The sequence below is a fragment of the Fusarium fujikuroi genome, chromosome FFUJ_chr06, assembly GCF_900079805.1.
Source record: "Fusarium fujikuroi IMI 58289 draft genome, chromosome FFUJ_chr06".
NCBI classification, from domain to species: domain Eukaryota; kingdom Fungi; phylum Ascomycota; class Sordariomycetes; order Hypocreales; family Nectriaceae; genus Fusarium; species Fusarium fujikuroi.
The window spans coordinates 1,320,268-1,341,208 of NC_036627.1; the positions used below are offsets into that span (position 1 = coordinate 1,320,268).

General features: G+C 48.1%; 10 protein-coding genes; 7 read left to right on the forward strand and 3 right to left on the reverse strand.

Moving 5' to 3' along the window:
• Positions 1 to 251: 251 nt before the first annotated feature.
• Positions 252 to 1,791, forward strand: FFUJ_05753 (related to monocarboxylate transporter 2; the record flags this gene model as incomplete). XM_023579000.1 has 3 exons in its annotated part: positions 252 to 535; positions 589 to 947; positions 998 to 1,791. 3 exons carry the CDS (start codon positions 252 to 254, stop codon positions 1,789 to 1,791), a joined length of 1,437 nt encoding a protein of 478 aa, XP_023431914.1.
• Positions 1,792 to 2,616: 825 nt separating this feature from the next.
• FFUJ_05754 (uncharacterized protein) lies at positions 2,617 to 3,535 on the reverse strand (the record flags this gene model as incomplete). XM_023579001.1 has 3 exons in its annotated part: positions 2,617 to 3,199; positions 3,253 to 3,306; positions 3,354 to 3,535. 3 exons carry the CDS (start codon positions 3,533 to 3,535, stop codon positions 2,617 to 2,619), a joined length of 819 nt encoding a protein of 272 aa, XP_023431915.1.
• A 1,178-nt stretch (positions 3,536 to 4,713) lies between these two features.
• FFUJ_05755 (probable C6 transcription factor) lies at positions 4,714 to 7,163 on the reverse strand (the record flags this gene model as incomplete). XM_023579002.1 has 5 exons in its annotated part: positions 4,714 to 4,755; positions 4,811 to 5,312; positions 5,378 to 6,042; positions 6,098 to 6,616; positions 6,666 to 7,163. The coding sequence occupies 5 exons, from the start codon at positions 7,161 to 7,163 to the stop codon at positions 4,714 to 4,716; spliced, it is 2,226 nt and encodes a 741-aa protein (XP_023431916.1).
• Positions 7,164 to 7,991: 828 nt separating this feature from the next.
• On the forward strand, positions 7,992 to 8,748 carry FFUJ_05756 (uncharacterized protein; the record flags this gene model as incomplete). XM_023579003.1 has 2 exons in its annotated part: positions 7,992 to 8,038; positions 8,106 to 8,748. The coding sequence occupies 2 exons, from the start codon at positions 7,992 to 7,994 to the stop codon at positions 8,746 to 8,748; spliced, it is 690 nt and encodes a 229-aa protein (XP_023431917.1).
• A 737-nt stretch (positions 8,749 to 9,485) lies between these two features.
• Positions 9,486 to 12,875, forward strand: FFUJ_05757 (uncharacterized protein; the record flags this gene model as incomplete). The annotated part of the gene is made up of 1 exon (XM_023579004.1): positions 9,486 to 12,875. The coding sequence occupies one exon, from the start codon at positions 9,486 to 9,488 to the stop codon at positions 12,873 to 12,875; it is 3,390 nt and encodes a 1,129-aa protein (XP_023431918.1).
• A 253-nt stretch (positions 12,876 to 13,128) lies between these two features.
• FFUJ_05758 (related to transporter protein) lies at positions 13,129 to 15,101 on the reverse strand (the record flags this gene model as incomplete). XM_023579007.1 has 8 exons in its annotated part: positions 13,129 to 13,295; positions 13,356 to 13,557; positions 13,616 to 13,702; positions 13,758 to 13,999; positions 14,052 to 14,279; positions 14,328 to 14,500; positions 14,559 to 14,745; positions 14,795 to 15,101. The coding sequence occupies 8 exons, from the start codon at positions 15,099 to 15,101 to the stop codon at positions 13,129 to 13,131; spliced, it is 1,593 nt and encodes a 530-aa protein (XP_023431919.1).
• A 1,283-nt stretch (positions 15,102 to 16,384) lies between these two features.
• FFUJ_05759 (uncharacterized protein) lies at positions 16,385 to 16,954 on the forward strand (the record flags this gene model as incomplete). XM_023579008.1 has 3 exons in its annotated part: positions 16,385 to 16,407; positions 16,465 to 16,688; positions 16,773 to 16,954. The coding sequence occupies 3 exons, from the start codon at positions 16,385 to 16,387 to the stop codon at positions 16,952 to 16,954; spliced, it is 429 nt and encodes a 142-aa protein (XP_023431920.1).
• Positions 16,955 to 17,329: 375 nt separating this feature from the next.
• FFUJ_05760 (uncharacterized protein) lies at positions 17,330 to 17,770 on the forward strand (the record flags this gene model as incomplete). XM_023579009.1 has 3 exons in its annotated part: positions 17,330 to 17,395; positions 17,454 to 17,564; positions 17,615 to 17,770. The coding sequence occupies 3 exons, from the start codon at positions 17,330 to 17,332 to the stop codon at positions 17,768 to 17,770; spliced, it is 333 nt and encodes a 110-aa protein (XP_023431921.1).
• A 457-nt stretch (positions 17,771 to 18,227) lies between these two features.
• FFUJ_05761 (uncharacterized protein) lies at positions 18,228 to 19,356 on the forward strand (the record flags this gene model as incomplete). XM_023579010.1 has 2 exons in its annotated part: positions 18,228 to 18,575; positions 18,634 to 19,356. The coding sequence occupies 2 exons, from the start codon at positions 18,228 to 18,230 to the stop codon at positions 19,354 to 19,356; spliced, it is 1,071 nt and encodes a 356-aa protein (XP_023431922.1).
• Positions 19,357 to 19,799: 443 nt separating this feature from the next.
• FFUJ_05762 (uncharacterized protein) lies at positions 19,800 to 20,619 on the forward strand (the record flags this gene model as incomplete). XM_023579011.1 has 2 exons in its annotated part: positions 19,800 to 19,935; positions 19,997 to 20,619. 2 exons carry the CDS (start codon positions 19,800 to 19,802, stop codon positions 20,617 to 20,619), a joined length of 759 nt encoding a protein of 252 aa, XP_023431923.1.
• Between the last annotated feature and the right edge of the window lie 322 nt (positions 20,620 to 20,941).

Genomic DNA, 20,941 nt, shown 5'->3' on the forward strand with positions numbered 1-20,941 from the left:
AACGAAGCCAACGATGGATTGGGCTTAGTGGCTGTTGGCTTACACCCCTGTCCTAGTCTTCGGCCGCGGATTTCGTACGAGGTCAAGTTCGTGCGAGGTTCCATATTAGTGAAGACCGAGTAAATCATATTGGTCGACATAGTAAGTTCCACGTTCTGAATCTCGATACTCGGCCTAACCTTGCCCAGATCTCGCACGAAACCAATCCGAATAACCTTTCGAACTGACATAAAAGACAACAACTTCTCACCATGAATCTCTTTCTCTGCCTCCTACTTATTCCGGTTATTCTCCTAACATTTCAAGTCAAAAGAATCGCCCCAGCCTTTTCTTCTACCTACTACCGCGTCAAGTTGATTCTTAACGACTTCTGTGAAAAGATGCACTCCTCCGCCGTGTCCGACTCCACTGAGCTCGAGAGCAACAAGCTAATCGAGAAAAATGACCGAACCCCCCCTGATGGAGGAGCGAGAGCATGGGCTTGTGTCGCTGGATCCTTCTTGTTGCAGTTCTGCTCCGTTGGTTACGTCAACGCGTGAGTTTGACCACCGTTCATCCTGAGGGCCGCCCACTGACCTTTGATATTAGATGCGGCATGTTTCAGTTGTATTACTCGGAAGTCATGTTCAAGGACCATTCGTCATCGGCCTTGGCCTGGATCACCACTCTTCAGATATTCATGCTCTTCATGTTCGGTCCCGCTGTTGGCAAGATGATCGACGTGTATGGCTGCCGCAAGACACTGCTTCCCTTCAGTATCATGGCTGTTTTCTCCGTCTGTATGCTGAGCCTTTGCACAAAGTACTGGCAAGTGATGCTGGCTCAGGGTGTTGCTTTTGGTCTAGCAGCTGCTGGCTTATCTCTCCCCGCCATGGCAACGGCCACTCAATGGTTCTCGACGAAGAAGGGTTTGGCTGTCGGTATTGTTTCCGCTGGGAGCAGTCTGGGTAAGACGAAGAAATAGTATCTTCGGCAGAACTGGCTAACATGAGATCAGGAGGTGTGATATACCCTTGTATGATCCCCCGACTCATCGAAGAAGTCGGCTTCGCAACTGCTGTTCGTTGGACTGCACTCTTGCAAGGAGTCCTCTTAGTCATCGCAAATGCCCTCTGTACTTCCCCTTTCCCACCGCTTGGTAAAGTCTCGCCAACAGCAAAGAAAGAGAAAGTTACTAGCGGTGGAAGCAACGGATCCAGAAGAGGACCTTGGGTATTCTTCATCCTAGGTTGCTTTTTCACCATGTGGGGACTCTTTGCACCCCTGAACTACCTCCCAGAGATGGCTTCGCTTCACGGATACAAAGACTTCGCTGTGTATACCTTGGCCATCGCCAACGCCGGTTCCCTATTTGGCCGTATCGTTCCTGGCTGGATCAGTGACAAGATCGGCGGATTTAACACGATGGTCATTGTGACTGGCTTCTCCGGAGCTCTCGTCCTGGCCTTTTGGCTCCCCCTCGAGTTTCACACCTCTAAAGGTGGTATCATAGTCTTCGCCCTACTCTTTGGGTTTGCCAGTGGCGGTTTCGTCAGCCTGGGTCCTCCGTGTGTTGTATCCCTTGCCGAAGATCGGGTCGATGAGATCGGCTTCAAGTTGGGAAGCTTTTGTCTGAGCATCGCCCTGGGCGCTCTCACTGGACTCCCCATCCAAGGGGCTATCAAAGACCGGGAAGGGGATAGGTTTACAGGGTTGATGTGCTTTGCGGGCTCGTCTATGCTGCTCGGAAGCTTCTGCATGGCGACCGCTCGAGTATGCAAAGAGGGCGCTCGACTCTGCAAGAAGATCTAGTTGGGGATGCCGGAAGCTTATGCGCGGCGAGAGTTATGATTTTCGAGTAGAAAAAGGCGAAAAGGATTTTAGTAGATAGCCAATTAATGAAAATCGCTTTTTACCTAGAAGAGTTCAGTATGATCGCCTATGAAAACCTAGTATAATTATGGGGATAGTTATCATAACGTCTACGTGTTAACTTATGAAATGATTAGAGTCACACCAGAGCTCACATAGCCAGAGAATCAGCCTGTTCTAAATATATTTAATTCTAATATCCCATGAAAGATACCTGAGATAACCTACTACGTTTCATAAGTTTCAGTGATCCATTTTTCAAAAGTAATCAGATTTATGTAACCCTAATGGCAATCACTTGGAGTTACAGCTTCAATTGCGTTTTGCAGTGGATCCGACTTAGGTCAAAATAGCACACTTATTGAGTTATATGTTATCCAGGGTGTCTATTAGGGTAGTCTATCCATCCTATTGTGCTATGGCACCAGAACCAGACCATATATTAGACCCCATATAGTCTTTCTGGCAACTCTAGAAGTTCATGATCTTGAGGTCACTATCCTTTGGCTTCGGTTCAAAGATATCTATGCCATCAAGCCAGGTATGAAGCTGAACATTGTTGAGGGCAGCTCTGATAACGTCATGGTTTGTGAGGAGAGCATTAGACTTTGTCCTGACTTGAATGAAACAGCCAATTGTCCCATCCCGGATCAGGATAGAGTCATGTGCGAAGTCCGCTGATCTTGAACAGGGTTATCATTTGAGTTGCTCCATCAACAGTTTTAGTAGCCTTACCTTGGACCTCAATCTCCTCAAAGGTTGGAACTAGTAGTGGTAACGAGGCTCAGGTGCGTAGCGCAAGTCAGGGAAGCGGAGGCTGTTGATTGCACCGAGAAGGCCGTCGATCAGGGCATCGCCAGTTTGTAGTCCGAGCCCTCCACGGTCATGATGCATAGCCGTTGGGTGAGTGGAAGTGAAACGGCGAGTCACATAGTGTTGAACATAGGCCCGATTTCGCTGGTACCATTCACCCTGAGCCATGAAGTTGACCATGATTCTGCTAAGGGAGACCATGTCCCCATAATCCTCCATGTGGGCCAGAGCCAGCGCGGCAAGTTCAGGAAGGTTGAAAGAAGTTGCCTGAGCATTGATCGCCAGAGCATCGGAGAACTCTCGCTCCAGTCTAACCTCATGGGGCAAGGTCTCGCAATGCACCATCTTGTACTTGGGCTTGGGGTCCCGTAGGTAGTGAGTGATGATTCGAGCCTGACGCTGAGAAGCACCAGGCCAGTGAAGAATACCGCCCTCAAACATTTCAGCGAACATGGGGTGGCGGCCAACAACAAACAAGGGAAGGCGGACGTCGCCGTGGGGGAAGCGGATAATGACGGTGACATGGGTAGCAGGGCTAGGTTTGATAGTAAGTAAGGATCAGTGAAGCAAGATGACACGGATACATACAGAAGAGGGCTCGCGGTGACCATGCTAGTATTTTTGGAACGTCCGGCATCGGGGCTAAAGCTGATTGTCAGTAAGAGAGCACGACGAGAGGCGAGACTGACACATCCAAAGGTTGACCCATGGGCTCGACGGAAGCATTCTTAGAAGAGCTGCTGGCTTCGACAGGCTGCTCCTGGGATGAACCCTTGATCTCGAGACCACCAGACTTGGCGAGATCGGCAGCCCACTTGTCCCGAGCCTGCTCTTTGGAAGGCTGCTTGCCCTTGTCAGGTTTGTCAGACATGTTGACTGCTTTAGATCTTTGATTTTCTTGTGGCAGGGGAAGTAGGTTGCCGAGTTTGTGGAGGGGTGTTGTGAGAAGGAGGAAAAGAAGAAAAGGTTGTGGGTAGAAATAAGAGGATACGGGCCTCTGGCGTAACACAAACGCACAATCTTGCTGCTTGGCCTTCTTCTTATTGTTAGCCTTAGCTCTATGATGGGCCGGGCGACTACAGCTCCACTAGGAGATGTGACTCCCTACCTTCTGGACCACCTCCTGGTCAGTGGTGAATCTCTCTTGTAGCCTGTGACCTTTCTTACTTATCTCGCTGCTGTGTAGGCTTAGCTGAGAATAGCCCTGTTTGCCTCCAAACAGTTTCCTTTTCAGCCAGTGCCTCAAATGCAAGCCACCAAACACTCTGCAAGACAAGTCAATATCAGATTATCACAAGGAACGTTAGTCACCATGAAATACACAAACGACAAAGAAGAACGATAGTCGATCTGCCATACTTGATTTCTTGTCACCTCCGAGCTGTCACGCATTCATCACCACCTGAATCCAGAAGAACTGCCTTAGGCTGGCCATGCATCCAACCATGACATGCTCAGGCGACAGCTGCCGAATTCAGAGTGAGTACCAGGTGAGCCGCAAGGCGGAGACCAGTGAAGCGTTTATAAGTCCTTGAATTTGTTACCAGGCGGCTGGCAGAACCAAAACACAATTTGTCTCTTCAAACTTAAGCTGAAACCTACATCCAAAGATCCAAACAGTATAGAGTTCTGCCCTCGTACGAAGTACCGATAAATGATCAGAATAATGGCCCGTACTCTCTATATCGTTAGGTCATATCAGACATCTAACGGTGTCACACAGTCTTATATTAAGTTTCCCGTAAATTACTTCTGCGTTTTCCTTCGCCTTTACTGACAGATTTGCATAGGAGTTCTACTGTCGTGCACGCCTAAGTTCCCTAGCCTCGAAAACCTGCAACTATGTCTACAATCACAAGCATTGACTTCATGCTCTTCAAGAACGGATGGAGTCTTGATTATCTACTAAGAAGGTGAGAAGCAAAGAAATGTCTCGATGGGGATCAATATCAGCCATCAATTCACCAAGGGATCCTCCTATTAATTACACAAAACGTATAACTCAGGGTTGCCAACATTTGTTTCAGGCAGGCAGAGCATCGTTGGCTATCAACACGGACCAGGAGCTGTAGGATCAATGTTCCAAAATCCCTAGTCAGTCTTGTCAGCGGAAGTCCTTCTTTCAGAGGGAGATAAGTTCACGTACCCAGTCAAACATAATGTCAGGTTCTAGCATTTCTATGCTCCCTAATGCTGTGGGGTCAGGCAACGAAGCTGATGATGCAAATTCTCCGAAGTTTGGCATGTCTGGCAGCAGTGCTGGGGTCTGCGCAATGGCAGAAGAGTCTAGCCCCTGTGTCGTCTCGTTGATGGGCAATTCAGTTCGCACAGTCTGGAATGGCGTCACTGGGAAGGGTCTCGACGTAGATTTGGCGAGGCAGGTTGAGATGATACGATTCATCGCATTCCACATCGGTGTTGCTTCTCGCCCCCTCGCGAGCATAGTCCTTTTCAATGCATCCAGCGCTCGCGATCGTAATGCATGCCGATTGGGAGCATCGAAGTTGGGCATGTCAAGCTCCGAGACTATATGCATGATGGGTTGGAAACATGCATGACCACCGATATGCCATCCGAACCGTTGGGCGTCCTTATCACCTGGCATCGTATTCAAGCTTTCGATGAGATTGACCGATTTATCTAATATTCTTCATGTATATGTTAGTCTTTGTTCCTGTCGAAGAACCGTCGCAGCATTTCGGATCATACATACATTTGTCGAACTTCAGGGGTTATCACCGACTCCCGGTACTGCTTTGGTGTTCGCAGCCAGAAGATAGACCAGCACCGCCATTCGACTACCGTTGCAAGTCCAATTGCCATTCTCTGCTCCGGAATATGTGGACTACAGTATTGTAGATAGTGCGTTTGGAAATGGTTGACCATCTCATCCACCATGCCCCTGACTTCCTCGAATAAGGACCGAAGTTTGGTAACTGGGTTCGCGTTGTCATTGTTCTTGGCTTCTTGTGATTTCGTCGTTCTTTCAAGCTTGTAAGTGCCTCGGACAATTCGTCTAAAACAATGATGTCCATACAGACGGATCAAGTGAACTGTCATGTCAGTAAACCCAGCCGTTGTAGATGTCTCGTCTAAACTGCCCTCAACGAGGTTTTCATCCGATACGTTTCGTGGAAGAGAGGTGGTGAAATCCTCGTCTGATATAGTCGGCTCTTGACCCCTGCTTTCTGCAGAGCGGTAGTCGAGGTGGCATATCTGATGCCACAGCCTGCGGCGAATTTCAACTTGTATAACATCCATGCCTGTGGATGTGAACAGCGAGGGTTCTCTATGCAGACCTTGCGAAAGCGCCATCTTATAGGCAAGACCTAAAAGGGTCCACGTTTTTGCCATGTCATCTTCTCGTGACTGACAGGTCTAGTGACAAGTTAGCTAGGTCGCAAGCTCTGAGATGGGAGGTGTGCACACTCACTAGAAGCAGTACAAATGCTTGAAGTACTTCGATGTTTGACGTAGTCAAGAAGTTTTCTCTCCCCAGACCAACTTGTACGCCATGCTGAAATTGGGAAAGTAGTGCCTCCTTTTCTGCAGAAAACTGCAACAACACGTCTTCAGCCGAAAGACTATTGATAGCTGAATGGAAAACAGCCAACGCCAATGGTTCGAAAGTATGAATATCCTTGCCGGAGTGAGCGGCCGAAAACTCCCCATCATCAGAGCTTGAAGCGTCCAGGCCATACGTGTAGTCGATGTACTCGATCAGTCGTCGTTTGAGCGTGGGCTTGTGAACTATTCGAGTCATTGGATCAACGTTAGAGTAGAATGTATCAAGTAGAAGCAAGCAAGCGTCTGCTGAAGGCGGTGCCCAGGTCCTGAGGTCATTTGTCGGAGACCCCGAGAATGGAAAGGGGGATACTGAGCGAACTGTCGGCAAGCTTTCTCTCGGTGCATCGCCGGACCGACCTCCGAGCAGCATCTTAACATCACGGATCTGGAGTCATCTGTCAGAGATAGAGGCTTCTGTGAGGAAGCGAGATTACCTCATCAGCCAGGAGAGAGTAGTGAAGAGATGACACCCAGCGTGATTGACCCCTTTCGCCTTCGAGGAGCAAAGCGCCATCATAACCATCGGCTGATAAGATTTCAGACTGAGGATTCAGTGACGAAATCAGCCCTTGATGCTTCGAATGTGGATGATCCAGGTTGGAAGCTGCATCAGTCGGATGCTGTGGGAGAACAGGGCCGCCGCTAAGGGCGCGTTCAAGAAGTTGCTCCAACCGTTCGAGGCGGTTCTTGATCTCATCTTGACCAGTTTGTCGGTTGCTTCTTGACACTCTATTTCCACTCCCAAGATGAGAAGTCTGTGAAGTTGATTGTGGGTTGGTGTAAGTGCAAACACGGTTTCCTTTCTTACACGGTGAGCAAACTGGCTGTGCGTGATCACACTTTACTTTTCGATGGCGGCAGGTCAGACAAGCTGTAATGACACGCTTTCGGTTGGGTTGATTGACTTCGGAAGTGCCGGTTTGAGATTCCATTGCTGAGGCTGAGGGCCTTGGGATTGTAAGGCGAGTTAATATGACATGAAGCCAATGGTGAGATGGATAATGAGTGAAAAGAGGTGAGTGGTGGGGAATAAGTCGCGCTTAGCTTATGGCCTGAGCGTTAGAGAGTGTCAGTCGATTCGAGCTGTCAAGCAACGATTCCTATTGGCTCCACTGACGAGCATGTATCTTACAATTTGTATCAGCAAGGTTTGTGCAGTCGTCAACTAGCACAATTAACGGTGTTATGGAACTTTCAATATAAAAACAAGAGATGCTGGGCAATTCTTTTACCAGCCAAATATCCCCAATGCAAGTTATGACCAAAATTCGATGACGTGATGAGTGTACTAGCGGCTGGTTCAAAGAAGTATGCAAGTCGCAACAAATATAACAGAATTTTCTACTCAGCAGGCAGTCGGGAGAATTGAGTTTATACTAGAAATTGATTCTATACTACCCTGTTATCTTGTAATCTAAGCATGTATCTGTTCATTAGAGCCCTGGGGCCTAAGCAATATCTTTCCTGTACATTTAGACTCATTAATAGTTAAGTAGTCCCTAAAACGCTGCCCCATCCTTAATTCATCTATCTACTATTTTAAGAAAGACTGCATACTGTTGTTGAAGACCCACATCTACCTTTCGTCCCTTTGTTATTGCAATCTCTAGAATTTCATCTTCCTTCAAACAATTCCACATCTGAGAAGTAGGTGCATCTGCAAAAGTTGATATGACCTCACACTGACATTAAACTCGCCAGGCGACGTTCCCCTAAAGTTTCAGTAAAGACTGGAAATAAATTCAAAAGCATCCCTGACAATGGAAGGCCAAGATGCCTTGATGAACGGCGGCAACCTGCCCGAGTCGTAAGTATTCGTAGCATAAGGTGCATGCTTGAATGATTCATTAGCATCTTTACTGACCAGAAACTAGTCCCTACCTCTTCAGCACCGTCAAAATCATATTTGCTGACAACTCAATCTACTGGGTTCCGGTCCATCGGTTGGAGAGATATCCTAGGTTCAGGCTCTCCTACAACAGGGACAGAGATGCCGTGAAGCTCAACTGGCTGAACGAGACACAAACGGCTGATTTCATGAACTATCTACGCAACGGAAAATGGGAGAACCAAAAGCCAGAGGACTGGGACGGACCACTGGATTACTACAACAGGATGCAACGATGTCTGTCGATCCACGGTCTGGCTTTGGACTACGGGATGTTCGAGCTCGCTAGACTCACCTTTGGAGAATTCACCAGCATGGCTGGTCGACTATCAATGTTCAATGTCTTGGAGATGCTTCAAGTAGTCAATTTGACGCTTCAGAGCAACCAGACCGTTTCGGCCGACCACCTCACCGAACGAGAACTAGTTGCTATGGGTGAGGAGGCCATCATGGCGGAACACATCGCAAGCTTCAAAAGACTATCACTAGTCGAACATTCTCCAACACCCACCAACATTACTCAGGCTGAAGTAAGCGAGATGATGCACAAGCTCCAACAGTACCAAGAGAGGTTCGGATCTCTGAACTATGGAGACTCCGTCAAAGCAGAGGTCGCGTCCTCGGAGTAAGATAAAAATCAAAAGATGTTATTTCTGCTCCTCAAAACGCCAAGGGGATAAATCGTGAGTCTTTCAAAGAGGCTGGTGCCACAAAGTGCCACGGTTCTTGTCTAACGAAGCAGGTTTGGAGGAAGAAGTCCTTGGGAGGCTATGGGTTAAGATAATGCTGCATGTGCTCCCGAGATTTACTGGTTGTTGAAGGGGTTTAGACCAGTCTTTTGCAGTTCGAATAGCAAAATGAAAAGCCGGCTCGTATTGTTTAGAAGGCTCGAGAGATCACTAGGCCTTAGTAGTACTTTTGTGAAGACATAGCAAGTCAGGTAGGTCAAAAAGATGTTCCAGGATCCCTGTCATTTAAGAGCATTTCTCTTAGGGAAAACTAAATTGCATGCCAACAAGAAGCCAGTTAGAACTGAGATAGACCAACAGACGTGGAATTGCTTATTTCAAACTAATAAAACGAGACGATGGGAGGCTTCATTAGGATATATACAGAACGTTTGCTAATTTTGCACAATCCAAACAGCAATGTTTGCTATGGAACAAAGAAACTTGTTTGCTTGCATACTTAACTTAAGATGATAGGTAGGACCTGAGGAAGGTGGGGTTTACCATTTGGGGGAGTGTTGTGCAACAATGGATGGTGTCATATAACTCAGCCCGTTTCAACTTTCTTCTGAGTGCTGACAAGATTCGCCTGGACTTTCTACCCAGCTGCGGCAATGCGAAGGCGACCAACTACCACCATGAAATGGTTGCTACTCAGTGACCTGCACTTCAAGCATCGGGATTTGGACCGGATACAACAGACAGCGCAATGGATTATTGCACAAGCAAAGAGGAATAACGTGGAGCGCGCGGTGATATGTGGCGACTTGCTCACCAGTCAAACCATGCAATCAACACAGGTGCTCTCCGCTTGCTATCACTTTATTAGCCTACTCAGCGACGTAGTACCGCGGATTCACATCGTGCTCGGAAACCATGACCTGGCTTACCGCCGCGACTATCAGACCACGGCTCTAAATGCTCTCAATATCAAGCGACTGGCTCCCTTCGTGTCGGTGCATAGTGTTGTATCCTATCAAGAATGGGACGGCCGGAATGTCTGCCTGTTGCCGTTTCGGGGGGATCAGAGCGAGCTGATAGACGCTGTCGCGGATTTAAGCCCCCAGAAGGCGAGTGAGACAATTGCTTTTGCCCATCTCGCCATTCACAAGGCAATTACCCAGCGATATGTGGCCGATTCTGGAGCCCATAGTCCTCGCCAGAACAGCGCCATAACGTACCGTGGCTGGACAGGCCCGGGTGGCTTTGCATCTCTTGCCCGTACGTTCACAGGACATTTTCACAGCCACCAGACAATCACCCAAACGCAATTCGGCAATAGGAAGGGCGATATGAGAGGAAGCATCACATACTTAGGCTCTCCTTTGCAGCTGAATTGGGCTGATCTTCATGACGACAAACGAGGCGTGGTCTTACTAGATCCAGAGACGCTTGAGCATAAACTGCTCACTAATCCATATGCCATAGGTTACACGACAGCTGATCTGCAGCAAGTTCTGGAAGATCAGGTCAACGAGAATGCGGTAAAAGATAAGCATGTCATGCTCACTGGCAATATTACTCTTCAGAAGTATGTAGCAGCTCGTGATAGACTTCTACGACTAGGTGCGAGGAGCATTCGGGACTGGACCCCCATACAGTTTTCTTCATGTGCTGGCCGAACATCATCTGTGGTTGTCGGCACATCAGTAACGGCGAATGATGTTGCTGCTCAGCATCTGGACGAAACACAGACAGAGGGAAAACTACCAGAGGAATCAAAGACCCTATCTTCAGGCTCTGGATCGAAGACTGAACTTCACGCTAAAACACTGGATTTCTCGGTGGAGGTTCGTGATTATGTTGAGTCGCTGGAACTGGCTGGGTTTCTTGCTGCAAGAAAAGAGGAATTAGTGCGGGTCGGCCAGCGAATGATCCTTGTTTCATGCAGCATTTCCGACCAAGAAAAAGAGATAAGGATGACTTATAAAGACTTTCTCGATGAGTCGCGTCAAGCTGTCGGTATGGAAACTACAACTACGCTGGTAACGCCATCTACACACGCTTTCGTAGCACACCCACTCCGGCTTACTATCACCAACTTCCTTGGCATACAGAAGACCATTTCCATTGACTTTCAAAAGGACGTTCGACGCGGTTTGACCTTCCTAGTTGGCGATAATGGCTCAGGCAAGAGTGCAATTGTCGAGGCTATGGTCTGGCGCCAGTTTGGACATTGTTTACGCGGAGGGTTCGCCAACGACGTTGTCAACGACGACGCCGGTAAGAACTGCTCCGTTACTCTGGAGTTCACCAACGGATATTCTATTACGAGATATCGAAAGCACAAAATCCACAAAAACAGTTTCACCGTCTCATTACACGGTAACCCACAACCACAGCTCGCAACGCAAACTGCACTTGACGAACTACTTGGTATCGACTATGAGACATATGCGCGAACAGTCGTACTGAGCCACGAGAGTGCATCAAACTTTCTCAACTCAAAGCAGGCACAGAGATACGACCTGATCGAGGCATCGCTTGGGCTATCAGCACTGAATCAGTGTTCGCAGATATCGAAGCTGCTGATCAAAGATATCGATGCCAGCATGACTCGGGTGAATACTGAGTTGAAGGTTTTGGCCCAGACTATAAATCACAATGAGCACAGGCTACGGGATCTCCGCAAGAAACAGAAAATGTTAGAATCCGAGGTGGCGCATGCTTCCGAATCTCTAAATACAGCTTTAAGAGACCACCAAAGCAACAAAATGCCGCCCGAACAACCTTGTGCAGGGTTCCAAGACAAGAGGCGGATGCTTCAGACTGAAATATCCAACGAGGAGGAGAATTTATCAAGACTGAGAACTTCTTATCGTCAAATTTGGGAACGGTATCAGGATGAACGGCAGATACAACTGGAACAGCCCCAGCACAAACTCGCTCAGAGACTTGAAGCTATGGCCTCGACTCACCCAATAGGTGCACAAAAAATCTTTTTTGGCATCGGAATCTTCAGTCTTAAATTCCAGTTGGTGGCCACAAGGGTACTCCAGCGTATCTTTGGGATCCCCAAAGATGTCTTTCAGGAGAAATGTTCCCCTCGAATCAAGAACCAAGAGAATGCAGTCTACTCTTTGCGCCAAGGCATTGAGAAAAGCTTATCGAGGCTAGAGACCTTGAGAGATCAAGAAAAAGTTGCACTGCAAGTATTGAGAGATCAAGAGACAGCTAGATTTGAGTATACCAAGGCGACTAACAACTGGCTGGAACGACATATGAGGGCTCAAAGAGCATGTGAGACCTTGCAGCAAAAGGTCACCATCAAAAAGTACGAAGCAGCCACTTTTAAACAACTAGCCGAAGACGAGCAGTCGTCTCTGGTCGCCATGCGCTCTGAATTAAAAGTTCTCAACAATAAGCTCGAAGAGCTCGCCTCTAACCGCGAACTCTTCAACTTTTGGGTATTGGCCCTGGCCAAGCGCACTCGCCAAGCCTCTTCTTCCTCACCAGCGCTCAAAAGAAAAGAAACATCAAACTTCCGCGAACACATACTGGCGAATTCGTTATCACAGCTGAACGACCTCATAATTCAAGCCTTTGCTGTGCTTTATGATGATACGCGCCATGCGAACATGGCTAAAGGGATGCTACGTTCATTATTCGACTCTGAGTCTTCAAGTATGCCCCTGGGATCCGTTCTTGATCCCACCCTTGCTATTGACTCCTCCATCGCCTATAACAAACGTTCAAGTGGTGAGCGCAAGCGCATAGACCTAGCTCTCTTCTTTGCTTTGTTGCAGTTGGCACGGGCGAGAAGCGCACACCGCGCGCAATATGTGCTTATTGATGAAGTCTTTGATAACCTGGACCAGGCAGGACAGGCTGCTGTAGTCAGATGGTGTGGATTTATGTCGCAGGCAGTGGCTGGCTGGATCATAGTGATCACGCACAGTCAATTCTTGATCGAACAAAATCTAGCAGAAGAGACAAGCAAAGGCTTGGTTGTGCGAGCAAAGATGGGAGAAGAGGGAACGGAATTGTTTATTGATGGGAAAAAGATCGAGGTCACTGAAACTCCTTAGGTTCCAGCTTGGCTTCGTTGCAAGGAGAGATACATTTGTGACGACAGTTAAGGGGGCAGGTAGACGAACGCATGTTGGGTAGCGGTAACTGTGCTGCGGGTACAGGAATACTCTAAATAGCCCACAACAATGACAATGCCTTTAGATCAGATATCAATCAATTCCGAAATTTGAATCCTGGATTGGCAGTTTGCAGCTACCAACAATGTCCCTTCGACTTATTCTTATTTATGATCTTCTTCAGCCGAAAACCTTAGTTCACAGCCCCTTTCTTCTCTACGGGGTACTCCAAAGTCTTCCCATCATCATGAAATTCTTCCTGAGAATTGGCTTCGGAGTCTTCTGACATCACTTGCCGAGCTTTGGCTTGCCTCTTCCTATCCCAGGCGAGTAGAAGCTGAACAATGGCAGTCCAGACAACTTATGAGTCAGTTAGTATCGTGTAAAACGGTTGATAGACCAGGGTCTCGGTTGACTTACTCAGTAAAGCGTTGAGCACAGTGGACCATGTATAGCCCTTTGCAGCCCTGGGGAAATCGGTAGTCTTCCAAACAAAGTTGGGAGCCACGGCTTGGACCACATAGGCAAAGTCGTTAGCCGCAGCTACTAGTAAGGCTCGCTTTTCGGCATCGGCGGAACAGATCTCGTTGATCCAGCTGAGAATGAGGGGGCCGGCACCGTTCTAAGAGATTTGTGAGCACGTCTGCTGATCTCCGCGAGGTCAAATGTGAGAAACTTACACCGATATTGGCAAACCAGTAAACAAGAGTGCGGTCTCTGTTGTTTCCGTAAAGAGGCATCTTGAGAAGAGCGATATTGAAAGCCATCTGCCAAGGGGTTAGTCATTGTATGTCTTGTACACCGATACCATAGTGAACTTACAGCGATGATGGCACCAGCATAGATGAAAGGCCATCGGAGACCCTTCAGGGGTCCATCGGAAAGCCAACCCCAGAATAGAGCCATGACAATAAAGATTGCGGTCGACGGTAGAGGCAAATTGTTGATCTGAGCGACGGAATACGAGGTGCCGGGTACGGGAGGAGGATCGGCGTTGAAGCTCTTGAGCCAGTATCCCATGGCCTGCTGAGGGTATGCATTGTTCCAGAGGACGTAGATCATAGCTATTCCAGGGGTTAATAAAGCAAACGGCACTTCTAGTAACTGGTATCTTACGGAGGAAGTATGTATGCCAACTTAGGAGAATGGACTTGAGCTTGGCCTTTGTCCACTTCTCCTTTCCAGCTCGACCGATGGCGTTCATTCGTTCAATCGAGATCTCGTGCTCCCTTTCTGTAGTCCACCAAGTCTTGACTCCATCTTGAGGAAGGTTGGGGAAGAAGAAGTAGCCCGCAACTGCGAGGGGAAGGGTGATGATACCGTCGATGATGAAGAGCCAGCGCCCTATGGCTTCGTCAGCGCTACCCATTGAAGGAGGAGTGAGAAACTTACAGCCTGCATGTCCATGGACACCATTCAAGTTTGTGTAAGCAGCCGCCTGAAGGAATCCACTGAACATGTTACCGATGCTGCCGGCCAACCAGAAGATCATAGCACGCTTTCCGATTTCGCGAGGGGTGTACCAGGAGCCGAGCATATAATGAATACCGGGGTAGAAGCCGGATCTAGAACCATGTTAGTCAATTGAGTCCCGAAGGCTGTAAGATGAGTGCTATCACTTACTCGAAGAGACCAACGAGGAATCTCAGAGCGTACAAAGCCTTGTATGAGTGCACAGCTGAAGTACAGATAGTTGCAATGCCCCAACCAACTTCAAGGGATGGGATAACCCAGCGCGGCGATACTCGAGTAAGAAGCAAGTTCGAAGGGATCTGACCGACGACATAGCCCACAGTCCAAATGGATGTGCCTGTCGAGCGTGAGTTGGGCTCGGAGCAACTCTAGAATGGGTGACTTACTAGTAACAAGCTCATTGCCGTACATGTTTAGCTCTTCCTTCATCCCACTCAGAAACGCATTGTTGACGTTTGTTTGATCGATGTTCTTGAGGAAGTACCCGATGGAAGCAAAAGTCAAGACAAAAGCGTCAACCTTGAAAAGAAGCCATCGCTGCTCCTTGGGCAACTCCCAAGTATCCCAGACATAGCTCTTCCAGGATTTGCCGCTCTTTTCGCTCTCTTCGTACTCAGTTGCTGAGTTATCGGTATCGCGATCGTCGCGACGATCATCGACCGCAACGGCACTCGTCTGTTTGGCTTCAGCCATTTCTGATGGCGTTTGCTTGGCAGGCACCCGTTGTTGCTTGGCGCAGCGTGGCTTGGGATCAAGACAGACACACGAAAGTTACTGAGAAGAAGCCTCATACTTGGCGAGATCTGCACTTCTTTTTTATATGTCGCATCTTGCATGGTGGGTATGCAGTCATTGTTGCTAGCGATCGCGTCAATTGAGATGGGGTCCACGGGCGTTATCGCTGCTACCCAACTTGACCGAAGTGAATGAAACTATGGATCGATTTAATCGATAGACAGTTGTAGCGATTATCCGAGTCGTGCTTTCTGGTAGGGTTGGTTGGCCGACGTTCGGGACGTGCTATATGGTGGGTGTTGCGTGATTCTGGGGTTGATGACACCTTTGGCTTTAGACGGTAATAACGGTCGGGGTCCCTTATCTCTGGCCATAGCGCAAGACAACTTCGGACCCGAAGTGGGATATGTTCATAATGCTCTCATCTGAGATATCGAAAGTATTTGCCAATTTGGTCGTTGGTTGTGTTTGAGTGTCAATTGGCCAAGTGACTGGGATATCCAGGGGCCGAGAGATTTATAGTTTTAACGACAAAATTACTATTTAACCTGTTAGCCCATAACCAACAGATTGGAACATGAGAAAGATATGAAGCTTCCAAGATAGAATTAGTAAGATGCTTTCAGAGTCTCGTTCATCTCGACTATACAACGCCAGTAACAAATCGTTCCGAGTAGATGGTCTAGACCTGTTTTCCGTTCTCTATATCCGATAGCTAGTTGCATAATGCCTGCTACTGGTAGAAAGGTGGCGTCCAAGGTGGCAACACCACCTCCTCTGCGTTGTATTCGTGGGGGTCGGCCAAGAGACGGGCAAAGTTGAGGACAAGGCTAACCGAGAGCTTGGGCTTCGATATCGGTAATTCTCAGATGCAGAAAGGTAGGATTCGTTTCCCCCTTCTGGAGAAGCCCCACTAATGGAATGGCGTACCATGAACTGCTGTGAGCTTGACTTGAAGTTGTTAGAATCTTAGAGTGAACCCATCTTTTCTGTTTTCCATCCTCTTCCTCAAGCTCAATTCTCTGATAATAACGAAACGCGTCACGCAGCCAAATTGAAGTTCTTTAGATCTTTTAAGCAACATCAAACCTGATCTTTATCGTCCTTATACCAGTTATAGTACAACAGCTAGGCAAAGCGGAACCATTACCAAGCCTAGTTCAACTCGACAGGGGGTTGAGCACGCAAGTCCCATAGCTTATTCGCACATCGCTCTCGGCCCGGGAGACTCTACCCGCAGCATGGCGGACCTGAGCAACGTCCCGTAAGTACATACCTGGTGACTGAACCATGTTATGATTGGTTGCTGACTGCTTCGAAGCTCTAGACGTTACAAGATCTTCAACAACAAGAAAGAGGCGATCAAGATACCCGCTTCGCATGTCCTGAAGCACCCGACTTTTGAGGAGCACTTCACCAGAACCAGCCGTTCAAGGACCCGACGCCTTGAATCTGGACGTTGCTCATGCATCATCGACATCGTCACAGTATTCCTGCGCGATGGCAGGTTCTACAACCTGCATACCGGCCAGTGTCGTTGCATTTGTAAGTGAACCAATTTCTTGGCCCGCGCCGTCGCTATTTACGACTTTGCGGTCGAGTTCGAACTTTATGCACTCGTGGAGCTAGTCGCAGACGACATACCCAAATTTGCCAAGGGCATGAGACCTGCAGACGTCCTCTGTCTCAAGCTGATGTATGGGGCACCCGTGACGCCAGAGGCTGATGGGACACCTGACGATCCTCAGCTCTCGAATCATGAGAGTCTCCGTCAGGACCTGGCTCAATTGGTCATGTCTTTGGCCGATTAGCCCAGACTCCATGAGAGCGGGGTCTGAGACCATATGTCGCCCTGTCATTGTCCGTACATAGAAATGGAGTCACCTACACCTTGATGGCGAAGAACATCAGGCTGAAGAAATGGGACTAATGGGTTGTTTCTTTTATCAAAATGACCTGTATTTCAACATCGTAAAAAAGGAAGAGACATATAGTACCAAAGATGGTCTGACATAAATGCCCCACGTGATGAAAGTGTAAGAGATGTATTTGACCAATAGGCATCGGAAACATGGCGTCTTAGGTTCCCACTGTTGTCCTATCTGTGACGTCTTGATCTATAATTCTCAGAATACTCCGCACCATACCAAACATTACTTGAGCATATCAAAGCTGGCAGCGCAAACATGTCGATCACTCACACTGTACTCTTTCAATTCAAAGACAGTGTCGACCAAAAAGATGTAACAAAAGTAAATGACACAAGCAAAGACTGTTTGGCCAATTGACTGACAAACCGACTCCTTTTAGACATGCGATGATTTCCTTCAACTGAAAGATCTGTGTATCCATCCTACAAGCAAAAAGCCGTACATTACATCATTACAAGGAGGCAAGGATAATTCGCCAGAGGGGATGCAGGTAACTCTACCAGACCATCGTTGCCTGAATCTGGTGCTAACAGATCACAGAACGGGATAACCCATGGATTCGTTGCAACCTTTGAGTCGGCAGAAGATCGTGACTACTACGTTAAGACTGACCCAGCCCACCAAGCCTTCATAGCTCAGGTCGGTGGTCTTGTCGAGAAAGCCATTGTCGTTGATTTTACGAATGGCGTCTACTAGAGTTAACTAAAACAAAGGCCTACATGTCAAATGAAAATCAATTGGGCACAGTATTCTTATTTCACGTTGCCAACGATACACAAGATCAGAATTAGCCAAAAGGCTGAAGACCAGCATGAAGATGAAGAAAATACTGAAACCAAGGCGGCATCCATTTATAGCAACGCTATCCATACGTCCGTAACACAATCCAGAGGTCTTACGGTCCTTTCCCAGCTGAACTGCATGCTTGCTCAGATAGAAGTTTAAGTAAACGGACATGTCCCGGATCTTGGTGGCCTGTCAAGGCGCCTAGTCGACGGGTAAACTCAAAGCCGGGCGCTTAAGTCACGCCAAATCCAGACCTCTTGTACAAGGGGCTGGTGCCATCCAATTCCACCTGATGGATTTCTTTCACGACGCCGAACTCCTTATCTTCTTGAAATCAAAATGCAGAAATATTGTTTCATCAGCTAAGATGTCGTTTCAACCAACGAACAGATCATTACCCGGCTCGGGCTCAAGCGGCAGCCAGACTGGCGCCAGTCTCAGACAACTTGCGATACATACCTTGGATCAGCCCCATCAAGACACCGTAAGGAGTGCGATTGCCCGGATTCTTGACACAGACATTGCAGAAATCACATATGCTCAAATCATTGATGGCCTGCCTTTGGGCGAAGTTGCGTTTGAATCAAGAGGGGGAATGCCTCATAGTGACCATCCTATCAATCATTGCCACGACAAGCTTTGCGATGGGATTTTGAATAGGGCACGAGAGTTTCACAGAACTTTTGACCCTAATAGGTTTCATTTTGACTCAAGAGTGAGCATAGATTCCCGTATGGTCTTTATCTATATCAACAATTAATGCCGTGTGTTAGCTTCTCCTTACATTCCAGGCTGCTTCTCCTGGGTCACGATCTTTCAATACACGTCTCATCGAGATAATTGCGATAGCAGTTCATCAAATTGCCGCACTTCTCTATGGGCTTGAAGAAGGACTGCACAAGAACGATGGTGTCATTGAATGGGCACCACCAAAGTCCGAAAAGATCTGGTGGGCACATTGCCCAAATGGTCCTGAACCTACGATGTTCTTCCACCCTTGGTATCTAAGTCACGATAGGTACCCCAACGGGATAGCAGACATGGTTGGATATTGGGCTGAATCCAGAATTCTCGGTGGTGTCGTTTTATTCGACCGGCGCCAGCCAGTACCAGGCTCTGGCGTGGACCAGGATGCTGTATACATTCACCCTGACAGAGACGACGTAACTTATAGAATCTGTCGCTTGACGTCTGAGCAAAAGCTGCAGCTACTTAAGTTTCTTACTGCCGAGGAGCCAGGCCAGAACCCTCTACCAATTCTGCCTGATGAGAAAAACGATTACCGCATTGACCCGGAAGAGTCTCCCGAGGAAACTGGGATATACAGGGATACATGGGATCGCTCAGAACTTCGTGAAGATGCGTATGATCAAAGACTGAGGGACGTTTGGAATAAATTGGATTATCTCACTCATAGTGACAAAGGCAATGCTGGAGACCGAGCAATGGAGAGAAGAAACAGGATATTCTACGCATATTCTGATGACGAGGCCTGATAAGATTTTGTAGACAAGCTATAGCAATTTCAAAATATTCAAAGCATAAGCATAACGTTCATGTAATTCAGCTGCCCTGTTAATAGTATTGCCAGAGTAGGGGATTTAATGCCTGCCTTAAGGCTTATCTATGGCCAGCTACCAGATACTCCTGCAATCCACTGAAATACCTCAGTGGTGAATGCCGCTATAGCCTGTTGTTACCAGCAAGTAAGAGACCTGGGACGCCATAGACTCTAGATATGGTTGGTGTAGGCCTCTGAATCAACGACCAGCAGAAATGATGTTCCCCTGGGCGCTGCCCTGTAGGCTAGAAATAGCCTTGCAATGGAGCCCACAGTGAATAAGAAAGTCACGGGGTTCGTCGTCCCACGTATTTCAACTGCGTTTCTGGCCCTTCTCATCTTCTTTCTTTCACCATCCACTCGTCCCCATCCATCACCATGGACAACGACAACACCATGAAGGGCTTTACTTCCAGCCGCAGCCCAAGCAGCAGTGGTCACCCTTCCTCCACTACCCTTGAGGAAAAGAAAGAGGCCCATCATCCTGTCGCCAAGGGCGAGTACCAGCAAGAGGGTAAGTTGGCAGTCAAGAATCGACAGTGTACGCATATGTGACAAAGCTGAACATTGCACAGTCCTCAAGGTTGCTCAACGCACCTATCCGAAGGAGCTCCCTCCTGCCAAGAATACCATGCTAATCCACCACATCCGTGTCTCTGGTGCATATGTCGATGCCCGTGATGAGTTCGCGGCCATCTCCCAGCCAACTGATCTCGGTTGGTCTGAGGTCCACTGCCTGTATAAGTACCTTCTGGCTTTCGAGCTTAGCCACCCTGATACCATGACGAGGGGTCACCTCACCCAATACGGGGATCTTCACTACTTCTTGACCGCTGTCTTCTTCAACTGGGAGACCGGAAAGGAAATCAAACCGCAACCTGTCCTTCCTGAGCGAGCTTTCGACGACTATGCTAAAGATGTCGGCCTGCTCATCCGTGACCTCGACCCCATCGTCAACAAGGATGGGTCCCTGGATGCTTCCGGACGCTGCATGTGGGACCAAGCCTACTTGGCTTTCAAGGTCAACCAGAAAACCCTGGAGTGGCAAGTCTCTTGGGTGGATTGTAATGGAAATTCTTTGAAGCGGGAGGACGTTCAACTCTACGACAAGTACAAGAACAACTACAAAGAGGCTTTTGATGCCACCATCGAGAATTTCGACCGAAAGCAAAACCAGCGAATCATGGCTTACAACTAGAAGCTTGCCATCCACGCCAGTCGCAAGAAGGTCATGGAGTTCCATGAGAATGGCTTCAAGATGTACATGAGCATCCCTAGCCACGAAGACATCGACATCGAGAAGTGCTGGCTCGTCAAGCACCACTTGCCCAGCTTGGGCGAGTCCGTGGATTAAGAGCTCGACTACTGAGCATCGGGAGTATGCAGCTAGGTATTATGGCTTGTAGAGGATGTTCTATAAGATTATGTATCCGTCGATGGCGGAAAGATAAAAAATCAGAGCTGAGAAGCATAAATTGCCACAATGTGATAATATCCTGCATGCTTGCTGTCATCATTCC